Below are 18,212 nucleotides of genomic sequence, written 5' to 3'. Positions count from 1 at the left end.
CTGTCCATTTCAGCGGCTGCTGAATAAGCGGGAGCTCGGCGAGAAGCGCGCCCCCCCTGTTCCGGTTCTTGTTCTGCAGCACATCATGACATCACGAAGCTTTCAAACACTCTCGCACACAAATGATAGGATGGAAATGCACTTCATGCAATGAACGCAGCCCTCAGAGGTCCGATTTTCGTGCACATGTCTTTTGATCGTGTTAGCCATCGATTTAGGTTTAATGCGGCCGCTCGTCTAACACAGCTGTAAGGTCGGTACCATTCCCTGCATCATCTCAACATCTGGGACACATTCATATGCAAATTCAGACTTGAAAAATTCCTGTTTCTGTGCATTTCGTCCACTCCCTTCTTACGCTAGGAATGTGCTGGCGGGTTTGGTGCAGCGACGTGGTCAAGAGCGAGGTGACATCACAGCTCACCGCTTTTTCGATCACTGAATGCGTTCGCCGAAATGGACTGTGGACATCTCCTTGGATGAACGCATCGAGAATAGCTCCCCAGAATTGTAGTATCTTTTTCTTCTCCAGAAATATCACGAGTTTTTGCCTGACCTTAACGCTGCCGCGTCCTCCCGCCTTAAAGGGCGACGACCCACTCGCTGGATAGCATATTCTTGGAGTCTTGGACCTAGTACACTGTGCATAATAAAATAAAATAGATAAGTAATATATATATATCTCAGTGCGTTAGTAGACTTTTTCCTTTCATTCTTACTCGAGTAAATCGATAAATAAATGCAGAGTAAAGAGATTGGCAAACTTAGAATATAGCTGAGCTAGTTGTATGTATTCATGTTAAGAAGACATGACGTGGAAACACGTACATAAGAGAAAAGTCGAGAGAGTGAACAGCTATCAGTCACGTAGACCACTACTCGCACTTGATTGATAGGTATGGCCTCTTACATGGGAATGCGCAATAATATTTGTGTCTACCTTCGTTTCCGCCGCTGTGTGATTTTTCGGTTGTTAGCGGCGTTTCTGGTGTCTTGACTACTCTCCTGTGTCCGTGGTTTGCACGCCCTGTTTTTATAAAGGGCCCCAAACAGCCTCTGAAATACAAGAAAAAACAAAAACGGTGCGTTATTCTCTCTCTTGGCGTTTCTTGTCTTTTGGTGCACTTCGTGATGCCAGAACAGTGATTCACGTGACATCATCAGGGTACATACTCTCGACTGGTCCATATACGAGACATAACAGTTGTGAATTATCTCCCATACTGCTTTGCTATGCAACCGCCCACCCGCTCTTGCTTCTCTCGCACGACTATCGTGCGCAATTAACTGATTTCACTCCATTTTGTGCGTTTGCGACCGCGCATGCAGAGATAACGGACTGTAGCCGACAAGTGCGAAATCGTGATAGGTTCAACGCTTAGTGTTGACATTGTATGCGTGCTTATGAAGAAAGAAGTGGTGAGGAGATTTCCCCTGTAAAAAGAGTATTGAAAGTGAGAACGAAACCACTGGAAAAGGCGCTGGATTATATAATTCTTCCAACGGACGCACTCTTTACAGCAGAGACGATTGCAGCCTTCCAGAAAAAGGCGAGCCCTTTGACGGTTTTTTGTATATTTGTTATTGTCTTAGCAATTGCATGGACTCTCAGAACAGGTTTTCACCATCGCCGTCATGTTCCGTATCAACTCTAAATCGATAACATCGCTCTGCACATTGAATGTTCTACCCGCGAGTAAAAGCTCGTGAGCGTTGGCAGGAACATCGCTAAGCAGAGTAAACAAGCTGGCCATTTCCGTCACACAGAATAACATCACCCGTATGCGAGGCCTGCCGTCGATTGCTGCTCAAGCAGAAGGAAACGCCCCGCCCGTCATTTGTTGGGCAAAGGAAATGAGGGATGTCTGGGAGAGGGCTGCGTAACTCGAGCAGCATCTGTGAATTTTTGACTATAAGGTGCGGTCAAGATCGCTGGCACGCGCACTATTTTGCAGACATCCTCCAGCGAACGGCTCGTGTACCTTCTACGTGCTGTGAGCGCTGTGATCTCATGCTTCGCGCTCGGACCACTGATACGAGAACTGACCGAAAGCTGCTTCTCTCCCGGAGCGGCCGTATTGCCTACACCAGCGCTTGTAGAGTTAAGTGAAATCGGAGCAAAAAGAGTTAGCTGCTGGCCTCGTTCCGTCACATTACAGCGTGTACTTATCGCATTCACTACCTCCCCTCCCCCCCCTCCCCCGCGATTTTGGGTCTGGTGCACATGTCTAGTTCCTTTCCATATCTTCACTGCATTAACTTCTTCGTCTGGGAGCACGATCGCTAATGGCGACATTGCATCTGCGTCCTTCATGGAGGCTCTGGGGCGATGAATTACCTCAAGTGAAATCCCTAAGTTCACCTACCCAACGGGCAATCTTTCCTTTCAATTCGCCATCTTTAATATATACTTTAGGGCTGCGTGTCTGTATAAAGCTTGAACTTTGCGCCTTCCAAATATGACCGGAAGTAGCGGACGGATTTTAAAACGACAAGAGCTTTTCTTCTGGTAGTTTAATTCGGTCTTACTAGAGAGTTTTTAGTGCTGGGACCCCAGCCCCTGCGTACGCACGCTCTTGCGTTCCTTTGTACTGCCAGCCGCATCCATGGAGAATACAAAAGAGCGCAAAAGAGCGCCCCAAGCCCGCAGGAACCCAGCAATAACTCTCTATTGAATGTTTAGCTGTAGTATCCAACTACACGAAGCTGTTCGTTTTGTGGTCGTGGGAATCTCACTGATACAAGACGGCCCCCGTTCTATTCGCGGCGAGATCGACCTATAGGTGGCAGCACCGTCACCCCGCTAGTGTGGATACCGGTTTCGGGTGGTGTGTGTAGAAGTGCACGGGGCTTCTCTGTTGTCACATCGTGATTTTGTGTTCCGTACCCGCAGAAAGCTCTTCGTTATCGATGGTGAGGTTTTGTTCGGTGCCACAATGCCGCACGTACTGCAGAGAGCCAGGGATAAGCTTCCATTTTTTATCCCACGACGCGGAACGTCGCCGACTGTGGCTCGTTAGGCTTCGTAACGGCAGGAAGCCTTCCAAGTACGCGATGGTGTGCAGCAAGCACTTCGACGACGGTGCATTCGCATTCGCAGACGAGAAAGAAATGGTGAGTAGTCGCGATAACTTCGCTAATGTGTGCATTTATAGCTTGTTGCTGCTGTGCACTACGAGCGTGAAGACGGTCGCAGTAAGCGAACGCTCGGGGAAGCTTCCCTGGCTTTGATTTTCCTACACTTCCGCAGGAAATTAAGCGAGAATCATTCGAGAAAGAAGAAAATTAATTCATGAAATTTATTTTTTGTCATTCATGTACCGTCTGCGCTGTGAATGCAAAGTTTGTTCGCGCTTGGCTATTAGTCTGTTTAAACGAAAATCCCCGAGCCCTTTTGTAGTTCGCGCATGTTTCATTGTGTTTGCACGGCCGCGAGAACAGTCCTCAGTATTCCGCAGGGCAAGTACGTGCACCGAAACGCGGCAAGTGTGTATGAATGATCTGCTGCATAGTAAAGGTATCGTTTTTGTGAGCCCTCACTCGCCACGTAAGCGATGAAAATGCGCGAGCGAGTTCATCGCCACTGCTGATCTTGATGAATATATTTTTTCTTCGTTCACTCTCTTTTTTTTAAGGGTTTCGCGGAAGAAATTGAGGCCTGACGCACTTCTGACACTGAACTTGCCAAAGCACAAATTTGACAGGCATAAGCTACCTCGCAAGTACACGGGTGTCTTTGTATACATTTCGCCACAAGTTATAACTGCGCAAGGCAACTCAGTTTTGCGATTTCCGTGTCGTTCCATTTTCTGTTCTGTTTAGGGGAAATTTAAGTACTGAAGTGTCAGACGTAACTTGACAGAAATATTTCTCTGCAGTGGGACCAGGACCGTACACAACTAAAGCTCGTCGCGTAGCCTATAAACGACAGTCCCGAAGTTATACACCTAACCACAATGCACAAGTGCAGGAGAGCCTTTTTTTCAACCACCGAGCCGCTAAAAGGCTATATTCACATGAGATTTAATACTTCTCATCTTTAGGACAACGCCAAGTGCACTTTGCAATGCGCTTGAACCACAGAGCGGCACCTACACTGATATGACTCTCGTGAACGCACGGTACGACGACCACACACAGCACTCTCGACAAGTGCCTCACTGATCTTATTACAGTACATATACAGCCGATCAAGGCCAAATGCGTCTTTACATCGTGTTAGGCATACGTACGAGCGGTTAAAGTTGCACCAACGCAACGGAAAAAACCGCCTTTTGAGGCCCTGCATGACGTACGCGCACATGCAAACACAACGCGGCTAGCAGACGACTCATGGAGCAATCCACACTAGGCCGCTTCAGCCAGTAGCCGCCAGGCTGCGACTCCGCTCGATCTCGCGGCCAATAGTGAACGCATCGGTGTTCAATTCGAAGGGCAGCGAAAAGTCTGGTAGCACAGCACTGGATCAGAAGAAATTAAGTGGACCATTTCTCTGTAGGCGTCGTCACATTCTTCTGTCCAACACAAGGGAACATCCTTCTGCGTCAGTCTTGTGAGGCAGCGACTTTTCAGGGCATAATCTTGAATGAAGGCTCAAAAATGACCCAATCCTAGTGTACATCGTACGGCTTTGCTAGCTTTCTTATGCGAGTGACCGATTCCTCCTTCGTGTTCTTTGTTGTTCCATCTAAAAGTCTGCCCAGAAAGGTGACTTTGGTTTTGAAGCACTCACTCTTCTTGAAATTAGTAACTTTTAACCTAGCATCAGATATAATGCTGTCAGAAAATGAGCCAGGTGTTCTTCATGGAGCTTTTCACTTTTAGAGTAGTGATGATGTCGTCTACATAGACGTTGCAAAAGCGTCCAATGTAGGGGTCCAATACTGCGTTCATCATTTTCTGAAACGAAGGCGGTTATATTCATACATGCCAAAGATATTGTAAATGCAGTGTATTGCTTGGTGTCTTGTAGAGGCACCTGCCAGAAGCCGCACAGGTCTATGCGAGAAAGCAGTACAGCCTCCCATTTCATCGATGATGGTGTCGATCCTCGGCATTGGAAAAGGAAATCAGCAGTGTCTGGCTATTTACTGCTCTGTAATCCGTGCACAGGCGCCAGCTACCGTCTTCCTTTGGAGCAATGGTAATAGGTGAGGCAAATGGAGACACCGACGGGCGACTTACATTGGCATCTAACATCTTTTGAAGTTCTTCTTTTAGCCATGCTTTCTTCTCTCGCGTCAAGTTATATGTTTTTCTTTTTTTTTCAACTGTTTTGTTGTAAAGCTGAAATGGAACCTCAAAATTTGTAGTCGCCGGTGGATACCCTCCCAAGCAAACCAGTTTGGGGTACAGTTATGGAATTACACTGCTTTTGTTCAGTACGGCTCCGCTTTGTCAGCTTCTTTATCAACAGACACTTCATCGTTTCAATAAATATTCAGTCTCAACCGCTTCATATCAGGACGAGAAAGGAGAAAGTCGTACGCCACTTCGTCTAGAACTACTGCAACAACTTCTGCAGTTTTAGACTGGTACATCACTCACAATACTCTTTCTCGCTTCCATCGCTTCCCATCGTACACAAGAACAGACCTTCCCCGGAATACATCTTGATTATTAGCATTGCTGTTCTTAAGGATACAGTAAAGCCTCGGTGATACGATCACGGCTCGTACGAATTTCGGGGTGATACGAATTTTTCTCTGGTCCCGGGCCAGGCCCATTACCCTGCAACGTATTGGAGTACGGTTGTTGCGAACCGATTTGCACCCCACGACGTTTGATACGATGTACACTAGCACACAGGTACGAAGAGGTGCTGCCCGCGCTATCGCGGAAGATCCGGCAGTCACGCGCGGGCGCGGGCATACGCGCTGCATGACCATCAACGGTGCGTTGTTGCCTCCGAGATAGTGCGCGCTAATCTCGGAGGCCCTTAGGCGTCAACGCGCCGGGAAAAAAGGGCGACGTTGACGTCGCCCTTTTTTTTCTGACGCGTTGACGCGTGTTCCTGTGCTAGAGGCAGCGTCTTTGTACTGTGTTAACACGTCCCTGCCACGTCGACTCAACCATGTCCCCGCAATCAGATGTTCTATGAAACAAGACTGAAACTTGGGAAGCGGGTCCGTCATGGTGTCCCATTAAAGGTGGACAAAGACCCCAAAGATGAAGCGGATGATCTGGGAAGGAGCTTCGCCTCTATCTGTTGTGTGCAAAGCGCTTCTTAAGTCACTTTCACCGCAGTACTATAGTGTCATGCAGCAAGCGTAGTAAATTAGGAAGGGGCTACTAGCGGTCACGGGGCACAACACATCTAGTTCATTATTACACACGCGCGCATGCACTGTATATTTACGAGTACAGTATGATTGTAGACGTCTAAACACTTTACTGGCAATCATTCAGAGCTGTTCATGACGTCGCTGCGGCCTTGAGAAACACTAAATTAAAACGTATGCCAACTTTCTTTTGTCGCATACTATTTTTCACGTTTTCTGGTGATACGAATTTCGAATGATACGAATATTTTTGGTAACCCCGCGAGATTTGTATCACCGAGGTTTTACTGTACAGACGCCCCACTGTCTATCAGGCTCGTATGCGTTGTCCATTGACCTCCAGGTCTGTATGCACAAGCTTGAGAAGTCAAAGAAACAGTCTCGTTTTGTGTCTTAGGGTCAGACTGAGACGCTCATTTATTAGTTTTTTTCTAATATTTGCGAAATGCGTCCTTCAGTCATAGACTCCATCCTGTAATGTGCAACGACTCGCGGTGTCGTGCAACGACTCGCGGTGTCTTGCCGCTTGCGAAGACTTTGGCGGCTGCGCACGAAACTCCCTGTTTCCCGACGGTCCTGTCCCTTGAACATCTCGATGCAGCTTTCCTGTCCTCTCCGTCCATGACAGGCCATATCTTGGAGTGACTGCCGCAATGTCTCCAGAGTTTTCGGCACTCTAGCTTGAACCTGTCGTTGCAATTCCCGAGGTAAGCCGTGTATGACGAGCGTTATAACGGAAGTCAGTGGAAGGTCCGGCTCTGCAATAGGAGCAGTCGACGCTTTTCAAAGAAATACTCGATCACTGGTCCTGACCAGTAGCGTGGAAAATGGCTTGATGCCATCGCTCAAGCGGGCTCCCACGGAATTATGAGATGAAGCTCTCCTTCCATGTGCTCCATGTATCACATTCATGTCCTATGATATGCAACTCGTACCATTTTCGTGCGATGGCACTTAAAAACGGGAGCACATGTGTCACTCGTTGTTCGTCGGTGTGCCAGCCGTTCTGTTTACAGGCGTATTCAAAGAAAGTAATCCATGCCTCTGGATTTCCCGACAAACTATCAAGGTTCAAGTTTCCACTCTGAGCAGACGGCTGTCTCTCAGGCTCAAGGCTGATAAAAGAGTTTGAATCATTTCATTTTGTCAGTAAACTTGTTTCTACTGAGCTTGGATCGCCTGCAGAACAACGGAGGGTCTGCATGGAAGTTGGCTCCGATGCAGCTGGCTTCTCTAGTTTCAATGTCCCAAGGTGGTTGAAAAGGGAGACTTGAAGGTTTATCTTCACAGACTATTTTTTCCAAGAGTTTCGTCGAGCGACATAGACGCCTTCTCGAGAACTATTGAATGAGTTCACCTGTCATCACGTCAACGGAAGATCGACTGGCGGATCTCCAGGGCGCACATACTTCATGAAGACCCCTGCCCCTTGTCTTGTTGTCTTGTTCGACTTCTTCTTCTTTTAGGTGTAGGCCGCTCGGCTTGCTTCATTCTATATTGAGCTTAATTGGTTAATTAGCTAGATCAATTATGCAATTTTTATTTTTCACTTTAGGCTGAGTGCGTTTTCGTTACGTTGTATAGGGCCTTCCGTAACGAACGATATTTTTTATTTTTCGTTTTTTTGGCAACGTACACGTTGCGTGGTTATTTTTTTCCGGTGTTTCAAGAAAGCCAGCAAATATGAGCTTGTGAATGCTTCGCGCACTACCATACTGCAGTGCTGTCAAACCGGCGCGTGGACCGTGGCGACATGAGTGGTCACGGCTCTTACGCACTGGCTTCCAAGTGCATCAGCATTTGGACGGCTGCACGTGATAAAAAAACGCCATTGTCCTGAGAAGCGGCAGGCTGATGGTCCGCGTCTTCGTTGTTTCGCTCAAAGCACGTTTGAGAGTGCTGCAGTACGGTAGTGCACGAGCGCAGTCGTGTGGCTTTATTTCATATTTCTTGGGCTTTCTTTAAGAGCCGGAAAAATTTACCGTGCAGCATGTACGTAGCCATAAAAAAATTTGATCGGTCGTTTTATAATGCCATCTACGACGTAACAAATGCACTTGGCCCTAAAGTGAATATTAAAATATAGCAGAATTGACCTTAGTTAATGAACCATTGAAGCGTATACAGTAGAAGCTCGTTATAACGAAGCGGGATATAACGAACTAATGGATATAACGAAGCAATCGTAATTCCCCTTGAAATTCCCGTAGACGCCCATGTATTTAAAACCTCGTTTTAACGAAGCTAAATTTCCTCGCAATGGATATAACGAACCTTTTTTTTTCCCTATCGAGCATTTACTGACCATTCTGTAGCCGGCAAGTCAATGTCTTATAGCGCGCGACGGTTTACGTCCCATCACGGATGCGGTAATTCAAAACTCGCGCCTCGCGCTCCCGAGAGCCGCCTGCCAACACGCGCGAGGGTGCGCGTCTGCCTGCCTCCCCTTCCACTGAAACTCTGTGGACCCACCCGCGCACGTCACCCGGCCTCCCCTCTCCCGCGGAACTCGTGGACCCGCCCGCTCTCCTGTTGCGCGCGTGGGCGGCGGGACCAGGGACGGCGACGCGGCGACCGCGCGGCGTGGGCGCGGGCCTTGTTGCTTGTCGTTCGCTGCGTGTGCATCAGAACAGCGTCTCTCTCGTTCCCGCCGCTAGACAGGAATGGACGACGGCAACGGCAAACGAAAGCGCAAAACGATTACAATCGTGCAGAAGGCGGCTATGTTGAAAGCCGTTGAGTCCGGCGTCAAGAAGAAAAGTTGCCGAAGATTTCGGCGTAGCGTTGAGCACGGTACCGCAAGCGTGTAATCGAGCGCGAGACTACATCGACCTCTACATGGCGATCGAGATGCTACAGGCTGCTTGGATGTCTGACAGCAAGCACGATCGCCAACTGCTTCCGGCATGCCTCATTTGGCGTCAACAGCGGCGGTGACAGCGAAGATATCGGTGCTGCCGCCACTGAGGCTGCCGCGGGTGACCAAGACCTGGCGTCGTGGACGCTCTCCTTGACGCCGGAGTTGTGCCCGACTGCGACACCTTCTGCACGTACGTCGGTGCCGATGCTGACGCGGTGACAACCGAAGAGCTGACAGAGGCTGAAATTGTGCGCGCGATTACAGGGTGGTGAATGACGACAGTGACGAATGTGTCGACGACAGCCCGGAGTTGTGAACCCGATGTTCCGACGTCCGCGCAAGCGCTGGATGCGGCAGACCTGCTGCGCCGCTTCTTCGGCGCTCACGATGACGGCGAGGACGGACTCGACATAGCGGCAGCGGCCGAAAAAGCCATCATCCGTCTGAGGAAACACGGCAGAAGTCTATTAAGGACTATTTTTCTGCTAAGTGAGCCGCCAGCTGGTGTGCCGAGTTTGGCGTGAATAAAGTAGCAGTTCTTTGCTGTTCTCTCTTTTTCTTTCTTTTGATAGTTTTTCTCCGTGCGACGGCCGTTTTTCGTTTTGCGTGGCGGGCTGCTGTGGGATTTGGTGGTCAGTACCTCCTCTTCTTGCGTGCTAATTGTCGGTAGAAATGGATATTGGCTATAACGAACTAATGGTTATAACGAAGTAATTACGACTCCCCTTCAACTTCGTTATAACGAGGTTTTACTGTAGTAAAAAATGCCATAACGAGCGCCACATGACGTAAACCATATGTTGTTGGTTTCGTTCAGTTGCAGTTACACCTTTTTTTCAATATTTGGTTCTAGTTGCATGAAACAACCTATATACTTATTCACTGTGATTGTTTGCTTTGGAACTACCTTGCTACGGAACTACCTCACTCACTCAGATTATTCGTTTTGTTTTTTTTTTTAATTTTAGGTCGTTGTGAAATTCTTTTACTGTTACAAACCAACTAATCTGACCTATAAGTGGCAATAGTGTGAATAGCATTGGCATCCTGTGACACTCTATGTAGCAACAATACATCTGAGACGTTTCTGGGCAACACAAGTACTATCTGAGAAGAAATGTTAAAAGATTGCATGTTAGTGAACATGTTGGTCACTAATGCTTTACGCCAGCCAAGGGCGTTGCCAGAAATTTTTTCGGGGGGTTCAACTATACTTTAAGTATGTTCGTGCGTGCATTTGTATGTGTGCTGTATATATATGCAAGCAAAATTGCAAATTTTTGCAGGGGTGGAGGTTGAACCCTCCCTCCCCCAACCTCCCCCTTGGCTATGCCGCTGATGCCAGCAGATAAGTAGAATATGAAAAGTCATTGCAGTTTTATGTCGACCATGTGCACAAGATGTGTGAAAAAAAAAAAATATCGCTTCCAGTGTTCTTGCTGCTTAGCTGACACGTGATCCGGTATTGCGAAAGCGTAGTACATTTAGGGACAAGGTAAGACTGCGCACAGCAATATTTGCCCCATCGTGTAAAGGCTTCTTATGGACGTTCTTTTAAGTAGATGGCAACTCGCTAGCTGGTCAGCAAGTGGAGCAGTGACACCCATCAATTACAAAAGTGACCCGCAAAACCACTGACGCGCAGTGTATAAAGATCTGTCATGTTAAGCAGCTAACTGATCCTAATAAGTTGTTTCGGTATTAACTACTATATACTTTCAGAAAGCATGGACAGAACTTTTAGGGTACTAACATATTTTATTAAATTAATGAAGTTGTTTGCAGTTACGAAATTTTTGAGCAAACGTCTCTGTGCATACACGTTTGCTGTTACATTATATAAGTCTATAATAACAAAGTTGCTAATGTATCGATGTATTTTGTATCTGTTTCCTCAAATACTTGTTGTCCGAATGTCTTGTATCGTATCGTGATACAATTTCAAAGTATCTTTGCCCAGCCCTGCCTCTAGAGGTCAAACTGATTGCTTAGAGCAGTAGATCTGGGAAGCACTGGCCTAGGTAATGTACTTATCACATACATTTGGCACAGGTGCATGTTGTTGCGTTCGGACTATCTCATCACTGTGGCCTTATTTTTTTTTTTTAATGCTTTCATTATCCTGCGACACAGCACATTCATTTGGGTTTCATCTAAGTCTTGCAGCTGTTGTCATGATTGCATTGCGCAGAATAGATTAAATGAACTGAAATTTTTATTGACTGACCATTGCAGTGACCCCAAGTTTTCGGCCGAACGTCTTGGAGAAGCCAGAACTCATAGAAAAGTAAGAAACTGTTTTTTTTTTTTTTCATTTTTGTTGCTGTCTCAAATTTTTTAGAAATTGTCCGCATTGTGGCAGCATTTTTTTGTAGTGAGTGCAAACGATTGTTCATAAACAACATGTGCATTGGGCGCAAGATGAGTAAATAGGGTTATCGTGTTCAATTTTGATGCAGGTGGTGAAGCTGGAGGAAATGAAGAAGATGATTCTCGATTACCGGGCGACAGACCTTCGACGACTGCGTTGCCTTTGCCCATATGTGTTTCGAGGAGCAGTACAAGGGAAAGATAGAGCAGCTTCTTCGTATTTTCCCCAAAAATTACGTAAGAGCTCACATTTATCGGGCAGTGCAAGTGAACTACATAGATGAAGACATCGGGCACCATGTACAGTATAGTCTCAGTAAACGGAAATTTGTTAAATGGAACTGCTGCATAAATGGAACAACTGCCTCTCACAAGATTGGTTTCATACTTGTATTCTGCACCTTTTCATCTCTCAGTAAACAGAACGCCTGGTAAACTGAGCATATTTTCCTGGTCCCTGCAGGTTCCATTTAATGAGAGTCTACTGTATATGCAAAGGATACTGAGGACGAATGATTACACAGCTTAGATCGATACACGGGTGATTTTTTTTTTTATAGTTAGCGTGCCAGTGCTGGTGTCGATTCGAGGAAGCTCTGTAAGCAAGAATGTGTGGCTGAATAGAAATGCCAATGTAATGTTTACGAACCGTTATACAGTGAACTCCCGCTAAGACGAACTCGGTTAAGACGAATTCTCGCTTATGCCGAACAACACAGGACCGGTTGTTTGGTTCCCCATAGACTCAATGCAAAAAAAAATTCGCTTAAGACGAACCGCCCAGTGTATTCTTCTGTTAAGACGAACTCTCGCGGTGGTCAACAACGCTGGCGATTCTGCGAAACGAACACAGCAGTCTTGGTTGGGCATTCAGGCGACCGAGAAAAAGCACAAAAGAAAAAAAAAAAGCGCTTTCGGGAGCAAAGACGCGAAGCAAATCCCGACGCGGAGGGCGCGAGATAAAGGAAAAAGAACGGTAAGCGGATAAAGGCGGCATCCCCCTCACACCCAGCCTGTGGGTGGGGGAGGTGCGGGCTTTATCGGCAAAGAAAGCAACAAAAAGAGTAGGGGGATTTACAACTTGGACCCCCAAGCCATTGTATTCCCCTCCCGTTCTTCAGTTTCCCAGATGGAGTACAAAGGAGAACAGAACACAAGAGCTTGGGGCCCCTCCGCCGTGGTCAGAGGGGCAAACGCACGGGGAGTGGGGAAAAAAAAAGAAAGCGACAACAGGAACAAAAATGGTCTGTGCATTACAATCGAGTACGAAACCAAAACCACGATCGCGGCGCACTCCCGTCAGAGGGGTCAGGTGCATTGTCATCGCCATCACACAATGGCGGCCGAGCACATGTATTTCTAGTATTTCGTGGTCAATTCGCGTTGGTTCGCATAGGGCCTGTGTGCGTTGTATCTGTTCCCAGTGAAGTGTAAATTGTGATCAGCCATTTTGATTATGGAAGCGCACGACAAGGGAAGGCTATTTTGCACAGTGAATATAGCTGCGTTGTGTCTTTTTCGTGGCGAGGCTTGTGACCGTGAGTAGCCCGATGGGATATCTTCAGCTGCACGTCGTTCAGGAAAAGTTACTACGGGCCGAAAACGGCAAAATATCCGGACCTCGAAGAAAACCTTGCAGACTTTCTTAAGCAACTCAGCGTATAATGACTTTGTCAAGGCAACAGCACGCGACCGAGGCCCATCCAGAAGTGATCTTAGAGCCAGCAAAACAGGCTCACAGAAGAAAACGAACTGCCAGGACAATAAATTTTACATTCTTTGAAGGAAAATTGTGCTTCTCTCTCTTTTTTTGTAATCGTCAACATAGGAGCGTGCTACAGTTTTATCATTAAAATGTGGTAGCAGTATGTACATGAATTTTTTTTTATTTTTGAACCCGCGAAATCAGGTGCTCGTACGATTCGTGTAAGTACTCTGCTTGAAGGCATAGTTTTTATCTAGATGAGCCAAATAAATGCTTTTTCATGTCTTTTTGCCGCCATTGTAGGCCTACTCCATTCAGTGTTTTCAAGTAACATATTTGGATGCACTTGGCATGTTACCATGTCTCTTTTTAGGGGCACTTCTGATAAGCCGAACTCCTGATAAGACGAACAGATGACCGCGGCCCCTTCGAGTTCGTCTTAACGGGAGTCTACTGTAGTTGTTCAATTTCCAATCAGCTTACAGCGTTGCTCTCCTTAGGCTTTCTAGTATCCATATATGGGTTTATAATGATGTTATGTTGCATAGATAATTTTTTATTGTTTCGGCAAACAATAGAATGAGATTACTAATTATCTCTGGAAATAATTGACCTGTGTAAAATATAACTAGATAGTTAAATAAAGCTAAAAAAACTGAACAAAGTAGTGCAGTTTCATCTAATTTGGCCAAGAAATAACCTATGTTATCTCTAAAAACCATGTCGCCCCTTAGGTGGATACTGCAAAGGTCTCACTACAGCGCTTGCTTACAAGTAAAGATGACCACAAACAGTACTAAGAAACGTGCAAAGTACAGACCACAACAACTGCTCTTTAGGAATTGTTATAGATATGATCATTACAAAGACAGTTTTGTCACCAGTTTTAAGGTTAATTTAACCCTTTCAACAGGCAAATTTTTCGTACAGAACAAGGGTCCTGCATATGTGATTTTTTCCACGAGACATGATCAGGGAAGTTCATTGTAAAAATGTTCAGATTTTTGCATGTAAAATTTGTGGTTTGTGGTAATACTCTTCTCGCGAGCCTAAACTCACCAATGCAAAAAAAAAAATGCTGGAATTGAATTTTTGAAGCCGTGGGGCTTTTGAAAGAATAAAGCTTCTGATAAAGCTTCTGTGAATATATAGTTACTTTTTTTTTGTTTGAAGCAAATAGCATAGTACACTCAAACCTCGATGTAACGAACACGGATATAACGAATTATCGGTTATAACGAAGTAATTGAAGAATAGGCTTGTCATAGATAGTGTTACAAATAAACATTTATAACGAATTTTCGGATAAACGAAGTCATTTTCATGGCAGATGTGACTTTGTTATAATGAGGTTTGAGTGTAATTAGTTCCAAATAATTTTGAAACTAACAGTTCAAACGGTGGGTTTTGCAGGCAGGTTATGCTCTGGAGTCATTTTATTGTCAAAAATTCTTTTGTTCAGATATTTTCATGCGAAAACACAAGTTCAACACAAAATTTGTTTAGAGACTTTAGCTCACAGTCGTGGCTCTGTCTCTAATGCTGCATATTTTGTGGGGCTTGAGGTTACAGGAGCATTTTGCGTTCACCCTCAGTCCACTGTCACGATGCTTACAAGTTAGAGCTTCACTACACGTGTTTAAAGCATTGTTTCACTGTGCTTTCAGTCTACATGAGAACTAAATCTGTTCACCACTCCTGTCTCCACTCTTTTCGAATTGTGCCAAGTCGTGAAAACTTTATGCCCGAACTGGTGTCCTTATGAACTAAACCTGTTCCATTTGGCAACATTAAATGGCAAAAATAGACATCCACAAAGATTAAGAGACACAGGACCGGTGCTAAATCTCAGTCTATCTCTCTCTATCTATGTGAATGTCTATTTTTGTGCTTCGATGTTCCCAAAGGCTATGCACCATCTTACCGAATATAAAGTTTTGTTAAACTATCTTAAAGCCATTCAATCCTCTGCAAGTGCAAAGACGAACTTGGCATGCCTGCTCACTGCTTTTGCAGCCCACGTGCATTATGTCCAGCCAGATAAAAAATGAACGACATGCATACGACCACAATCTACCGACTTCTGCACCCATCACTTTATGCCTAACGAGTGCTGCTTTGCTTCAAGTCTGCACTAAATTTATGGCTTGGTGCCGTATCGACGCAACTCTGCCTCTTTCCTGTGGTCATACAGCTCTCCAGAAGTCGAGAAACCGCCTTGCCAGCAAAAGCAATCATATGGGGTAAAACCTAGCTGAATGATGCAATCTTCTGAGCCACCATTTCTAGTGACATCATGAGTAGACATCGAGAAAGTCGAGCCAAACTGTGTCCAAAATATAAACATACGTAGTTGATTCTGCAGGTTACGTGCACACAATTTTTGCCGTCATTGTGGGTGCAGGTTACGCGAAATACGCTGGCTATGTTTTAAGATTTGCCACAGTTAGCGTGTATAACCCACTCTGAAGCTTTAAAAAAATTCTAATTGGGGCTTAGAATAACAGAGCTCAGCTAGTTGGTAGGTATTCACGTTAAAAGACAGTTAAAAGCAAACACGGACACAAGTGTGTTGTCTTGACTTCTCTTGTGTCAGTGTTTGCATGTCTAACATCAAATGGGGGGGTCGGCTAATACTTAAACTACACCTTAAAGCATGACTTTGCAGCAGTGTACATCTCTCCTTTAAAGATTGCTTCACGGCACACTTAATGTGTGATGCCATGAAACCACCTTTCCAGGCGAGTTAGACATACAAAACGGCATTTTTGCTCTTTACAAATACTCCGGAAGGTTTGAATACATAAATTCCAGCCATAAACTTCAGCCAACATCGAATAATATTATTTTAAAAATATTAAAAAAACAGAACATCTGCACAAGCCTAATGCCACTACATATATAGCTTTTTTTTTTTGTTTAATCTGCTGCAAAATTACGACATAAGCATAGTCCTATAGTGGAAATATAGCTTCCAACAGCCTTGACACACACAAACACAAAGCAGGAGAGAAGAACATTTACCATGGCCCATAAAAGGGTCAATAATAATTCAAACCTGTATTCCATCAAATTACTTGAGTGGTTGTAAAGTTAAAAGAACATTCATATCACTAGACATTTAACACCATCTCATTAGCATAAAGTCGAACAAGGTCAAGCACCTGTGGATGGTCAGGTAGAGACGCATGAGCTCGGTGAAGTTTGGGTCATCGTAACCCAGCATGGCAGTGAAGTTGGCCGACCAGTCCTTGGACACGTCGATGGCACCGATGCTGCTGCCATCCCGGAACAAGTTGCGGTAGATGGTGGCCGCAATCGGGGGCAGCTTGGCCAGAAGAGCCATCGTGTCGTCAAATGTGTGCTGTACATGCCAAAGGGTGAGGTACAAACAATGACTACCCGAGATTAAGTTAACGAGAGGAGCTCACACTCAAGTGTTTTAGTAGTACCGGTTTATTGTATGGTAAGTACGGAAACAACATACCATAGTGGTTGACACGCAGCCTTTTTAGATCTTTTTAGCTGCGCGAGTTACTCACTGCGTGCGGTGACCTGATCAGATTATCAAAGTAACATTTAAAAATCCCTTCCGGCACCTACTAAATTGAACTTGAGGTGACGACAGTAGAACGAGGACTCTGTCAAACAGAGAGTCTCAACCTGTTCTGTTCCTGCACTAGGCCACCTTGCTCCTTTAGTTCCTGGCATTCTGATGCACAACATTCGTGAAACATTTTTGGTTTTGCGTGCACTCTTTTCGTAGCTCTACATGTTTATGCTTTGGACGCCCACAAGAAGCACTCTGAACGTGCTCACCTCCCAGTAGGTTGCCTTGGGCACACCCTTGTTGTAGGCCTGCACAAACTTGCTCTCAGTGTTGCAGGCGGTGATGGCGCAGCTCAGCTGGGACATGGGGTGCACGTGTGAGGGGAAGTTGTTCAGCATGGTGACCACGTGCGAAGGAAGGTCTGCCTGCTGAGCCCACGTCTTAGACACCCATTTCACCTGCAAGCACAGAGGGGGGAAGGCAATCAGCGTAAACACTCTTGGCTCTGCTCAGTGAGCTTGACTGCTGCAGAAGTCCGTTAAATAAATGTTCTTTTACTAAGGCGGAGAAGCGTGACTGAACACAGACTTGAAGAAGAAGACGCATCATATAGCACTACGTGCGCTCTTCAAGTCCACGCTAGTCTCGCTACTCCGCATTATTATGAATATTAGCCCCTTAGCCCGCCAATGAACTTCATTAGGGCAAGGCATCCATCATAAAGTAATGTTAACAGCACTATCTAAGAAAAAATGCAGTAGCTTCCTGGCAAGGCTAGTCAGCTATCAGCGGGAACATTACATAGAGTAGAGTCGGATATTACATTTGCAATATTCGTATTCGATTCGAAAACCATGTATTCGAGAACTTTCGAATATTCGAAGGGACTCGATTATTCTATCTTTTCGAATATTCGGTCGTATACATTACTTAAAAGAACTTCCAATTTTGCGCCTTTACGGTAAGCGCATGAATGGTCGACCAAGGATTACTACGATTTCGGCGCGAGTGCGGTGATGCCTGCACGGATAAGCATCAGAAATACAAGGGGCATGACGACGGCTACAGACGAATGTGCCGCTGCACTTCTCCGCGACGAACCCAACAAACCTATCAATGATCATGAACTGCCTGCTCGGCAGTGCGTGTGGCTTAGCGCTGTTGCCGCTGGTGTAAGTGTACTGCACGCTTTTAAGAACAAGCGACAACCCAAACACGCCGTTCGCTGTTGTGCCCTTGTGCAGGACCGCTTCAATTTAGTGCGTGTCGCTTGCAGAAACGAAAGCAGCTCGCCGTTGCCGCATTGGCCTAAGAACGTACTCGGCACACTGTTGCTCGGTCCGGTGCTTTCTGAGCACGGAGAAATCGCTGCGCACGGACAAACGCACGTGTACGTTATAGCAAACGTCCCGACACTTAAGTGGGTGAGCTTAGCAGGCGACTCGC

General features: G+C 45.9%; 2 protein-coding genes across 6 annotated transcripts in view; one reads left to right on the top strand and one right to left on the bottom strand.

Moving 5' to 3' along the window:
* The window catches only part of LOC119386821 (secernin-2-like), a 169,570-nt gene that overhangs the window by 7,308 nt on the left and 144,050 nt on the right, over positions 1 to 18,212 (top strand).
* LOC119386823 (probable citrate synthase 2, mitochondrial) overlaps positions 1 to 18,212 on the bottom strand; it is a 114,806-nt gene that overhangs the window by 67,969 nt on the left and 28,625 nt on the right. Inside the window, exons 5-6 of one of the 5 annotated variants that reach the window (XM_037654093.2) lie at positions 17,036 to 17,224; positions 16,381 to 16,580 (exon numbers count right to left, since the gene is read on the bottom strand). The exons of 2 other annotated variants lie outside the window; for them this stretch is intronic. In XM_037654093.2, the coding sequence (XP_037510021.1) occupies positions 16,381 to 16,580; positions 17,036 to 17,224 (389 nt within the window). The remainder of the gene's footprint in view (positions 1 to 16,380; positions 16,581 to 17,035; positions 17,225 to 18,212) is intronic. 2 more of the 5 variants (XM_049413256.1, XM_049413255.1) reach the window with 2 other exon arrangements.

The sequence above is a fragment of the Rhipicephalus sanguineus genome, chromosome 3 (genome assembly GCF_013339695.2).
Source record: "Rhipicephalus sanguineus isolate Rsan-2018 chromosome 3, BIME_Rsan_1.4, whole genome shotgun sequence".
NCBI lineage: Eukaryota > Metazoa > Arthropoda > Arachnida > Ixodida > Ixodidae > Rhipicephalus > Rhipicephalus sanguineus.
Note: the sequence above shows the minus strand (reverse complement) of the source record. Positions and strands in the feature narration are given on the sequence as shown.